Source organism: Triturus cristatus, chromosome 6 (assembly GCF_964204655.1).
Source record: "Triturus cristatus chromosome 6, aTriCri1.1, whole genome shotgun sequence".
NCBI classification, from domain to species: Eukaryota; Metazoa; Chordata; class Amphibia; order Caudata; family Salamandridae; genus Triturus; species Triturus cristatus.
The window spans coordinates 1694343654-1694356496 of NC_140589.1; the positions used below are offsets into that span (position 1 = coordinate 1694343654).

The 12843-nt window shown below is 43.2% G+C and overlaps 1 protein-coding gene across 1 annotated transcript in view; it reads left to right on the forward strand.

The window, feature by feature from the left end:
- The window catches only part of SMYD2 (SET and MYND domain containing 2), a 267680-nt gene that overhangs the window by 152412 nt on the left and 102425 nt on the right, over nt 1–12843 (forward strand). The window contains exon 4 of the mRNA XM_085612913.1: nt 10701–10761. Within this exon, the coding sequence (XP_085469039.1) occupies nt 10701–10761 (61 nt within the window). The remainder of the gene's footprint in view (nt 1–10700; nt 10762–12843) is intronic.

Genomic DNA, 12843 nt, shown 5'->3' on the forward strand with positions numbered 1-12843 from the left:
ACCAACGACGTCACACGTGGCTTCGCCTTACCTCGCTCAAGCCAGAGGCTCAGCATAGAGTGGCCAATCTGCCTTTCTCGGGGGAAACCCTTTTCGGCCAGCATGCGGACGACGAGATGGCCCGCATGAAGACTGAGGCAGAGACCCTGACGGCTGTCGGGTTGGAAAAGCCAGAAAAGAAGAAACGCCCGTTCCAGAGATGGTTCGGGTCTGCGGGCAGAGGGCGTGGCAGGCCTCGGGACAGCAGCAAAACCAGCAGCAGCAGTTCCGTAAACCCTTCCAGAAACGCCAGAAGGGTAGAGGGGGCCAGCAGTCCGCTACTGCTACCAAGGGCCCGGCCGGGTCGCGGCCCTGAGCATCTACTTCCCCTGCAACCGTTACCCACTCCAGTGGGGAAAGCATTCAATTTTTTCCGGCAGAGTGGAGAAAAATTACTCAGGACAAGTGGGTGCTGACTATTGTTTGCAATGGATACAGTCTTCGGTTCATCAGGCCGCCTCCAGAGATTCCGCCGGTAAGCTCGCGCTATCAACTGCTAGAGCTCCAGGCGGAGGCAGACATCCTGTTACGGAAAAAGGCGGTAGAAGACGTACCTCTGTCTCAAAGGGGTCTGTACTCTCGTTTCTTCCTTGTTCGCAAGAAGGACAAGAACGAGTTCAGGCCCATTATGGATTTGCGGCAAGCAAACAAATGGATTCGCAGAGAGAAGTTTTGCATGCTGTTGTTGCATCAGATTTACCCTCAGCTGCAACAGGGAGACTGGCTCTGTGCCATAGACCTACAAAATGCGTACTTCCATGTGCCCATTGCACGGAAACACAGGAAGTTCCTGCGATTCCAAGTCGGCGCCAATCATTATCAATACACAGTACTGCCATTCGGGCTAAAGTCTGCTCCCAGGACCTTCTCGAAGTGCATGGCAGTGGTGGCGGCGCACCTGCGAAGGAACAAGGTGTTTGTCTACCCGTACCTGGACGACAGGTTGATCAAGGCCTCCTCTTTTTCGGAAGCGCAGGCGCACTTCCGGAGGACGTGCGTTCTCTTGAACAAGCTGGGGTTACACGTCAACATGTCCAAATCTGTCCCGACTCCGGTCCAGTGCATACAGTACTTGGGGGGGCCTCCATCGATACGCGGTCGGCAAGCGTGTCTCCTTCGGAGGAGAGACGGCTATCGCTCCTTCGGAAGGCTCAGGACCTCAGGGCCGCTCCATCGGCGACAGTGAGGAAGGTGTCTTCGCTGCTGGGGTCGATGGCCTCCTGTATCTTACTTACTCCGCACGCAAGGCTGCACATGAGACCACTGCAGGAGTGCTTGGAGGATCAATGGGATCAGAGAACAGGTTCTTGGGACGACAAGATCCGGCTGTCTCTACATGCTCTTCAGTCTCTGAGATGGTGGTGTTCGGCGGAGAATCTCCTCAGGGGGGTTCCCTTCCACAAGGACATTCCCGAGACTAGTATCGTGACGGATGCGTCTCTCCAGGGTTGGGGAGCGCACTCCGGAGACTTACAGATACAAGGAAAGTGGTCCCCGGTGGAGTCGACGTACCACATCAATTTCCTGGAACTAAGAGCCGTGTACTTGGCATTGAAGGCCTTCCATCCGTCCTTCCAGACCAACTCGTTGCTGATACAGACGGACAATACAACCACGATGTATTATCTCAACAAGCAAGGGGGGTCGAGATCGCGCACTCTGTCGCAGGAGGCGCAGGCGATCTGGCGCTGGCTTCTGGCCCGGGGACTGATGATCACGGCCACGCATCTGCCGGGGGTGCAGAATGTTCAGGCGGACACGCTGAGCAGGCTGCTTCAGGAGAACCACGAATGGGTCATAAACAACGAGGTACTAGGAGAAGTCTTCGCAAGGTGGGGAACTCCAGACGTAGATCTGTTCGCCACCGCCGAAAACAGCAAATGCCGAGACTTCCAGGTACTACCAGAAGGGGACGCTGGGGAATGCGCTATGGATCGACTGGTCAAACAGCTTTCTGTACGCTTTTCCACCTATTCCCCTGATTCCGGCAGTGCTCATCAAATTGTCCAAGTCCGGGGAGCGGATGATCCTGATTGCCCCGGAATGGCCCAGGCAGTGGTGGTTCACGGACCTGCTTCACCGGTCTCTCCTTCCTCACATGCGGCTGCCGTGCAGGCCGGACCTTCTCACGAAGTTCGGGGGGCAGATCGTGCATCCCAACCTCTCGTCTTTGAGTTTGGCGGCATGGCTCCTGAGATAGTGCAATATGGCCATTTGAATCTACCAGAAGATTGTATGGGCATACTGAAGGAGGCTAAATGTCCTTCCACTAGGACTTCCTATGCTTACAAGTGGAAGAGATTCTGCATCTGGTGCAAATCCAAGAACTTTGACCCGACGACCTGTAAGGAAGATGTCATCCTTCCATATCTTTTACATTTGGCGCAGTCTGGCCTTAATTTCCACTCCATTAAGGTTCATCTCGCTGCTTTGACTGCTTACAGGAAATGCCCTTCACAGACTTCCTTCTTTCAGATCCCTGTGGTCAAGGATTTTTTGGAAGGCTTGAAGAAGGTGTTCCCTCCTGTCAGACTTCCCTCGCCTTCCTGGGAATTGAATGTGGTGCTGTCCATATTGATGAAGGAGCCTTTTGAACCTATTCACAAGGCTTCGTTGCAGCACCTGTCCTGGAAGGCGGCGTTCCTAGTGGCCATTACATCGGCCCGCAGGGTGAGTGAACTTCAGGCGTTGTGTTTTGCCTAGAACCTTATACTGTATTTCATGCTGCTAAGGTTGTTATGCGTACTCACCCTAAATTTCTTCCTACGGTTATATCTGATTTTCATGTCAACCAGACCATAACTTTACCTACGTTTTTTCAGAATCTTCTCCAGCGGAAAGGTATCTACATTCCCTGGACGTTAGGAGGGTGTTGAAGTTTTATCTTGATAAGACCAAAGATATTCGTAGGTCAGACCAATTGTTTATCAATTATGGATCAGTCAGGACCGGTCTTGCTACCTCCACACAGTCCATCTCTCGGTGGATTGTGTCCTGTATACAGTTGTGTTACCAAAAGGCTAATAAGACCTTAGGGGGTAAACCTAAGGCTCATTCCACCAGGGGCAAAGCTGCCACGACTGCTTTGCTGCGTAATGTTCCGATTGCAGAAATCTGCAAGGCGGCCACTTGGAAGTCGGTCCATACCTTTGCTGCGCATTACTGTCTGGACGCGGATGCTAGGGCAGATGCTCAGGTTGGGCAGGCTTCGCTGCGAAATTTGTTCGCACAGTAGTGGTATTATTTTGTAATCTTCTCTACCACTGTTTTTGTGTGTGGGGATGGGCTTGCCATTCTATTCACTAGATTATGACTATACACAGAGATCCCCTACTACAGAAGGAGTAGTTTCTTTTCTGTAACTCCAGTTCTGTAGTAGGGGGTATCTCTGTTATAGTCATAAGCGCCCGCCCTCCTCCCCGGTGGAGAGATGAATGTTAATATAAGGAATGCTACAGGTCTGGCGTGCTACGCCTTCAAAAAGAACTGAAAGTAAAAGGGACCTGCTGTGCATTCTGGGATACTGGAAAAGTACTGGAAAGTTTTCTTAAAGGCACAGTATCCTGTTCTGAGCCACATAATGGCAGCCTATGAGGCTTGTCTGTCCATTCCTTCTTCTCTATCATTCCAGAGGCTTTTGTTGGAAGAGGCAGGTTTTTCTCTGTGGAAAAAGCTGGACAGGCAGTGCTGTTGGTGGTTGTTGGTGGAATTCTTTCTAGTTGAAGTACTGGACAGTGTGGCCTGTGGATATAGGCTGCATTATCTGTCTTTGAAATTCTCTCTTAAGTGTAGATGCAGGTCTGCATGGCTTGACAATTTTAAGAGATTATTTTTATTGCTCCGGGGTCCGCGCACATGGGCGGGACTATTCACTAGATTATGACTTTAATAGAGATACCCCTACTACAGAACTGGAGTTACAGAAAAGAAACTACTCCATCATCCGCATAAGCTGCAGGTTTAATATGGGAATGTGATGTCTGAATTGGGATTTTGACGTAATTTAGAAAGAAAGGGTTCCAGAGCCAAATTGAAAAGGAAAGGAGATAAGGGGCAGCCTTGACGTACTCCTCTACCCAAATCAAAGAATGGGGAGATTAAAACATTGGCGCATACTGCTGCGCGGGGATTTGAGTAAAGAAGGGAAATCAGGGAGATACATTTGGGGCCGAAACCGAACCACTTCAGGGTAAAAAATAAGTAGGTCCACTCAACCCTGTCAAATGCCTTTTCGGCATCCAATGCTATCGCCGCAAGTGATTGCTTGGAGTGAGAGGATTTAGACAGAACATTAAAGAGAAGCCGTGTGTTATCAGTTATAAATCGACTCTTAACAAATCCTGATTGTTCTTTTCCCAGCAGATCCGGCAAGTAAGAGTCTAGCCGTATAGCTAAAGCTTTAGAATTTTTTTTATAATTAATGTTAACCAGGGATATAGGCCTATAATTCTTACAATATTTAGAGTCTTTCCCTTCTTTAGGGATAAGGCAGATGTGTGCTTCAGAAAAGGAGCCCGAGGAACTACCTAATAAATTAAAAGAATGTATAAGGGAGTAAAGTTTAGGCATCAGATGTTTAGAGAAATGGAGATAAAACTCAACTGTAAATCCATCTGGTCCCGGTGCTTTGTCTTTTTTAAGCTGTTGAAGGGCATCTGATAATTCTTGCTGTGTTATGTCTAATTCCAGGGAGAACAGATCTAGAGGGGTTTTTTGAGCTTTTTGAATATTGGAAAACAATTGTGACAAGGAATGATCAGTGGGTTATTTTTACCCCCATAAAATTTTGCACTACATTTTAGCAAGTATAATGAGGCATCTTCAGTAGACTTCTTATTAAATTGTAATTTGGCATTAATGAGAGCTGTCAAACAATCTTTTGAATGAGAAGTATAATAAGAGTGCTCCAATCTCTTAATGTCCTGAAGGAGGTCCTTAGTAAATTTATGGGTGCTTGTCCGTTTCTTGGCCACAAACCCAATTATAAAATCTCTCGCAGAAGCTTTGAAAGCATCCCATACAGTTGAGAAAGGCATGGAAGTAGTCTGATTTATCGCGAAAAATTAGTAAAAAAATGTAATGAAGGAGGCAGTAAATTTTGGATCCAAGAGGAGGGCATTATTAAAACGCCACCTTTTGGAACCTGTAAATTTAGGTAAAATGTCCAAGCCAATCGAGACGGGGGCATGGTCTGATAATAAAATGGGACCAATCTCTGCGTGAGTGAGAGTTTGCGAAATGGCATGAGAGTCAAATATGTAATCAATTTGTGATTGGGTATGATGAGAAGGGGAGTAAAACGTGTACTCTCTAGTAGTCTGGTGACAAAGACGCCAAGCATCAAGGAGTTTATGTTGAGTAACAGTGTGAACAAAAGACTTTTGGGGTTTATTAGGAACAAAAGAGACAGTGGAATTCCAATCTATAAATGGATCAAAAATCTGGTTGCAATTGCCGGCCAGAATGAAGTTATCTTCTATGCAATGAGAGATTTGCCGAGCAAACTTGGGCCAAAAAGTGGAATCTCCACAAGTAGGGGCATAAACGTTGAGAAGAGAGACTGGAACACGCTTTAGTGAAAGTTTAACATTCTACCATCATCGTCTGACTCTTGGGATACAAGTGTAAACGAAAGGGACTTACGACAAAGTATCATTACACCATTGTGTCTACCATCACCTGGAGAGTAATAAACCTCACCCACCCTACCTCTTTTTAATTTTAAGGATTCAACATCTGAGAGGTGAGTTTCTTGCAAAAAAGCAATGTTGGTATCTAATCTGGCCAAGTGAGACAAAACTCTTTGTCTTTTAATGGGAGAATGTAATCCCCTAAAATTCCATGTAATTAATTTTAATGACATAGAGTATTAGACACGAAGTGAGCAAAACATAAAAAACAAGAGTCCAAATCATTATGGCAACAATAAAGAACAAGTGAAGAAGATAATTAGTTCAGAAAAAGAATAAAGAAACTTGAAAAAGTCAAAGACCAAAGACCAAAAACAAAAGTCGGAGACGACTGTACTACAATGAAGGAACCGATTAAATAGATGAGAGAAGAACGAAAAAACACAGAAAAAAAGAGGGCATGAGGAGCTCAAATAAGAAATAATGACGACACCCATGAATAGAATAATGAAGAAATCTACGTAGGAAGAAAAGAGGAAAAATAGAGAAGAGAAGAATAAAAAGGAGATGTATAGGAGTAACATACCTACACAAAGAAAAATCAGGGAAGGAACACGAGGGGGGGAATGGAACCACATGGAACAAACGGGCATCCGGGTTCAGTCAGCGGAGGACCAGGGGTGTGGCTTGGCGCCATGGGTAAACACACCGTAAAGGTGAAGGATCTGTGAAGACGGAGGACAACAAGAAGTGAGCCAACAAAAGAACGTGCTATAAACACATGAAGCCATAAGAAACATGACCGACGAGCAAACATGCAATAAATACAAGAGAAAGCAACAAGATTATCTAAGTTATTAAGTAGTATAAAACGTAGAAAAATAGAAGGGACAAACACTATAAAACTAACAAACGATGCATTTTAAGAAACAGGTAAGCAATGCATAATAAGAACAAAAAAGGCCAAGCAAGCATGGAGCCAAAAAGTAGAGCAAATTACAAATACAGCAGATGTTAAGAGTCAAGTAACATGCAAAGATGAGGATCCTGTAGAATCCATAGCACTCGGCCTGCAGGAGTTAATGAAGCTCTGTAGCCGTACAGGATCATCATAGGATGTTGTTGTAGGTAACTTTAAAGAGGCAGGGATGGAAAAGACCATAACGAGCACCCATCGATCTCAGAGCTGGTCTCAAATCTAGAAACGCCTTGCGTCGATTGGCAGTGGCTTTAGCGTAGTCTTGCGCAAAAAATAGGGTTGAACCAGACTAAGTAATACGTTGAGAGGACCTGACCGCCGACCAAACCTTTAGCAGATAAGTATATTCCAGAAAACATAAAATAACTCCTCTAGGCCGTTGTGCAGGTGAGGTACTTGAAGAAGGCCTACCCAATCTGTGAGCTCGTTGTATGTTGAGAGCCGTGCCATCAGGCATATGCAACAATTTGGGAAGGAAGGATTTAAAAAAGGCGAGAGGATCCGACCCTTCAATTCATTCCGCCAGGCCGCAGATACGCAAATTGTTCCTCCTACTGCGATTTTCAAGGTCCTCGAGCTGTCGCTGAACCACAGAGACCTGAGATTGGAGCTGAGAGACAGTCGTACTCGTGTCACTAAAGGAGGATATACTCTGTTCAACTGCGGTGACTTTTGTATCAAGCTGAGACCAGTTGTGTGCAAGAATTTGTAATTTGGTATTAGTTTCCTCCATAAAGGGTCGAAGGGCCCTAATTTCTTCCAACAGTAACTTCATAGAAACAGGTGAAGACGATTTAGGAGGAGAGGGCGAATGTTGTTTCAGACGCTTAGTAACAGATTTGCTAGGGGGTGCCGCAGGAAGATCCAGGTTTGTCAAATTAGTCTGGGATGAAGACAACAGAGAGTCTTCCAATCTGGAAAATGTAGTGAAAATTCTTGAGTTCTTGATGAAGATGTGTTTTGGGTTTTGTTGCTTGGAAAAGGCGCCTTTCAACCTGCCCATAGGTCAAAAAACTGCCTCGCGTATCAAATCACAAGCAATTAAGACCAGTTGCCATAAAGTGAAAAGGAAAAATCTGTATGAATAAGCAGAAATCAAAAATATGCCTGTTCAAGTGATGCAGTCAGTGGCTACTCTGTGGTGGTAAAACTCCGTTATGAGGCAATACAACCCCAACAAATGCAAAAATTAAACATTCTGCCCAAGTATTAGTGAGAGTAACGTAAGCGTCGAGAAAAATATGCCACCAATTAAGCCCAGTAAGATAGAGATCCCGTGGGATCACAAAATGGCCCTGAGGAGATTGTTCATCCAGAGTACAGTAAAAAATGGGCTCATAACAGTACTTGCATGCTTTGGGGCATAGTAAAACAAAGCAAAATATCAAATATGCAGGCAGTAGGGGTGCCAGAATAATTGTGGATGAAGAAAGCCTCACACGGTGCAAGCGCCGCTAAATATGCAAATTTCAAAATGGCGGCCATTACCGCGATGTCGTTTCCCATTGAGAGGAGACTGCATACCAGTTTTGTTGAGTTTTCATGCAGCTGCGGGATCTGAGAAGAGCACATGGCGCTCACTAAACCTTCCGGGGTCCACCGCTCCTCATTGTTAAAAAAACGGCAGCCGGGAAGCGCAGGACCGCCAAGTCGCACGGCGGAGCTTCACCCGGACGGCTCCATGCGCACCGGGCGCCAAGCCACACCCCAAACAAAAAAGTTCTGATTGCTCTAGGTTTTATTCCCACTCATCACATAGGAGACATTAGTGGTGGCAGAGCTATGCTACTAGGTGGAAAACCAATTTGTTGAAGCAGGTGGTTCGGATAAAAGTCTGTCACAGAACCTGCTTCCACAGATTAATTATAATCCTCAATATGTCAAATTCTTTGAGAAAAAATATTTCTAATCAGTCATTTATCTGGTAACACTTTCTTATCCTGATTTTATATTCTTAATTCCTGCTGCCCCCTCCCCGTGCACCTTTTTCTCCTTCTTTTTGTTTTTGTTGGTAATCGCGAATTTTCCCCATTTCAACCCCTTTCACCCAACTGTCCTCCCCTCTTCCCAGCTCCAGTCCTCAGTCCTCATGCACCTATGTTGAACTAATTGATTGTGTTTTTGAACAGAAACCCTGAGGCCTACCTTTTCCCATTCACTCTACTAATTTCCTACTCCTGCTACCCAAGGCCCTTAACTACAGCCCCCATCGTTCCGAGGTATAAAGCCAGTGTCTGCCAAGACCTATATAACCTTGAAATGGTTAGAAAGGAAGGATGAAGATGATTGATGATTGCATGCGGTGCAGAGAGGTGCACGGTTTAAGCTTATTTCTAATATGCTGGTGCATTGTAGGGAGAACCATATAAAGGACCTTAGAAGATACCGTCCTCGATTGCCAGCTGGTATAGCACTTCAAAAGAGCAGCAATTTTGAAAACCCAAATAAAGGGAGTTTGCATATTGTAGACCAGGGGTCTCCAAGAGTTTCTGTGATAGGAGCTACTTGTGTTCAATGAAACTCATCCCAAGCTACTCATAATATTAGCAATGTAATAGTGACAGATCACACAAGATTGCATTCGTAGCTGCCATATGTGAGATTGCTACCAGTGATAATCTCACTGCATCAGATAGGGATGCCAGCAGTAAGGTGAATAACAAATGCTTTGTCAGTTTGGAATGCGTTTCCATGGGTATTATATAGCAGCTGCAATACCCCTTCCCCTGCAGTGTCCCTGGTGCCAAGGTAATAACATTACTAATAAGTCCCGCCCCCCAATGCCCCATGATTTATCACTCAAAGATCAGCTTTAAATATATTTTGCAAATATTTTCGATATACTTCCAGCATCAGCTTACGAGTTCTAAAACTACACACTTTTTCGCCTCCCAATTGTGGTCTATATAGTAATTCTACCAAGCAAAAGCTTCTAATTAAGTAGGCTGGGCTGCACTCAGGAGAGCTACCTGCAGGTGGCTGGAGAGCTACTGGTTGGAGACACCTGGTCGAGACAGTCTCCCATAGTGGCATCAATAGCAGCCTTTTTCCATCCGCCGGAAGGGTATTAAAAAGGTCTGAGAATATTCACTCTCCGCTTGTTTACTTATGCGGTGTGCAGAGTTCCATTTTAGCTTGAAATACAGAGGTTAAGTAGTGCTGCGGGACTTTTCTCTATAAAGAGGTGGAACTAGGTCCATGCACGAGGTTCTGATTGACTGTGAAAGGTCATTTAACCTTGATTTCCCCCTAGTGTGTTTCTTTGAGAATCTCAGAAAAGGTAAGACACTTTGGGACTATCCTTAACTCCGTTCAGCTGGACTAACATCTATTCTGTCGTTATGAGATCAGTTGCAAAGCGGTTCCTTTGTCTTAAATGTATTTTATTTACTTATAACGTCCCATCAAATTGCCTGTCTCCCATGCAGCCAAATCTTGCCTTTCACTGGTAACCGTGGTTTTTTCTTAGCTTTTACTTCACTGTGGAATTCCCTACTGGTGCATCATTTCATTCCAAGCCTAATGATTTTCGTCATGAGCTCTAACCTAATTTTAATATTGAAAACATTCTGCTGCGATTCTGTCATGGGTTCGGCTCAAACCGTTTTGTCTTGAATAGTACATTATTTACCTAAAGGCCAGAACTAATAGATCCTGCATGAATTAAGTAATTTGTCTTCATATGGGGCTATGCTCAGCCTAAATTTCAGATTTATCGAATTCTGTATTCCTATAAGATGTTCATAGAATGAAAACAACTGAGTTTTATGCTGTTTTCGAGAGCATATTTTGGAAGTATTTGCTTATTTTCTATAATCTTTTAAGAGCTTTAACTGACATTTTAAATATGTTTCAACAAGTTATGGATTGTAGCTCAATTTATTGGATTTGGACCTGAAAGTTAACAGTGCAGCTTCTATGAAATAATGTTTTTCTCATGAATCCTAATTGGTGAAAAATTAGCTGTGTTTTGTATTTATTATGAGTACTAGGTTCTGCACATTGTGCCCTAAAACATGATTAATTACTATGGAACTGTTTTTCTTTCCTAGAAATTGACCCAAGAGAGAACACAATCTGAAAGATTATTATCTGTTAAAGACTTTGAGTCCCGTAAGTAGATATGTCGATTCATGTGATAGAAATGCTTGCATATAAATACATGGAAAATTACTAGCAGCCATGTTCTACTTTCTCGTTAGAAGAACAATGGCGAATTCTCCATTGTTTGTTAAGGTACGAAAGTGATTCAAATATGTATTTTAACAAGTGCACTTTTTAAAGACCACCCCACCCAAGGGTTCTGGATATATATTTAAAACACATGTGCCATTTGTAGTTTTACTCCAGTTTTTGCAAACTTTTTGCAGCAATCTTTATCACCACACATGATGCCCTAACTATGTTTTCATGGTTTACTGTTCATTAAAATTATTTGATTATTTTGTACCTCTTTCATACCTGCTGTCGAGCTGAAGGTGGCCAATGTCAAAGTATAATGGTGGTTCATTGGTTTCAATCCATGACCATTGTTTTGAGTTTGACAACTTATTGGTAATATCTGTTAGATCTGTAAATCCTTAAAATCTCTACACAATATTGCATAGGACTTTTTGTCCTAATGACGCCTATGATCTGAGGACTGATAGTTGATGATTCCACCAGGTACCATTAATGCAACACATTAAAGATGAGTTCATTGGCTTTATATATGGATTATTTGTTGTATACTTGTTTTGTCTTAATTTAGCATCCTACTCAACCAGCGCTCCCTGTAAGATTGAAGGCCTAAAGTAGCATTTATTTCACCCACCTGTTTATTGTTTCAGTGCATGTTCCATTAAGTGGCATAATTTCATATTGCATCTTAGATTTATCATGCATTGACCTGTAAATTGTAACGGCTAACTCCTGTGTGGAATGGTTTACCGAACTGGACAAATATTTCCTTACAGTCATCATAATGTTGATTCTGTCACATGTCAACAAAGGCCTGTAGTGCTGCAAGAGCAGACATTCACTGCTTCTGTTGTGTTTTGAGCCATTGTTCACTGCATGTGTCACTTACTTACAATTGTTTAACATTGTTCTGTCAGGCAAACAAAATTTTGCAATGAGCAGACTGACACGAATCATATTTATTTTGGTGTTTGTTAAACACTGTAACTGAAATATTGTTAGTTTTGGTCTACTTCATGTGAGTTAATACATTGATTGTCATTAGCTTATTGTCGAATGTTCACCATTATGCGACAATGTTATATGCTTGTAACTATAGCTTGATTCTTGTTTAAAGATGGCCACCCCTGTTGCCTTTGTTTCATTCAGTTTGGTGGCACGTGATTGGGCCTCACTTTTCAACCTCATTCGATTTTAATTTTGCTCATGCATGCTTTTTATATAACTGCATGAAACTCACCAAGTTTGGATTGCGGATTAACTTTACTAAGTACACACCACGTGATCGCTGTTTGGAAATAGGGAAACCGTACACAGCTTTTAGACACAAGCAACATTAGCACATTGCGTTCTCCAAGAGAGAGCGTTATATTTTTGGAATCAGTCAATACAGTGAGTTATCGCAAATTAATGTTTTAGAAAATATCAATTTGCTTGAATTTTAGTTATGCATGCTACGCATGGTTGGGCACATTAAGAATTTAGTTAACGTTCGCAAGAGTATTTGGAATTGCTTCTTCGGTTGTGCAGTGGTGGAGAACACTTGGTGGTGGTAACCTTTTGTGTAAATGATGGCTTTTAATGTTTTACTTTTAAGTTTATGTTAGTCTTGGTATTTCCATTAATTTTGTCCTATCAATTTTGTTTTTAACACATCCTCTACAATCATATTAATCACGCATTTGTGGCTTCTATTAGTGAGAATTAATGAAACATATTTGTGATTTCTGTTAGAGCGCATGTATGTATATCTTCATGTCACAGATTGTCCCCTGATGAAGGACATCAAGTCTGAAAGGCGTTGGGGATTGCTTTGATGGATTAGAGAATTTGTCTTGACTGTTGAATACATAGCAGACGCTTATGTTTGAGCAATAAAAATATTTCATTCGGAAAGACATTAAGTTTGGAGACAAATATTTTTGGAAAGAGTTTTCAAATTGTTACAAGTCATTTTGGCCCCCTTTCTACACAATCCCACATATTTTACAGTTCAGATGCTCTTAATTCTCTTTT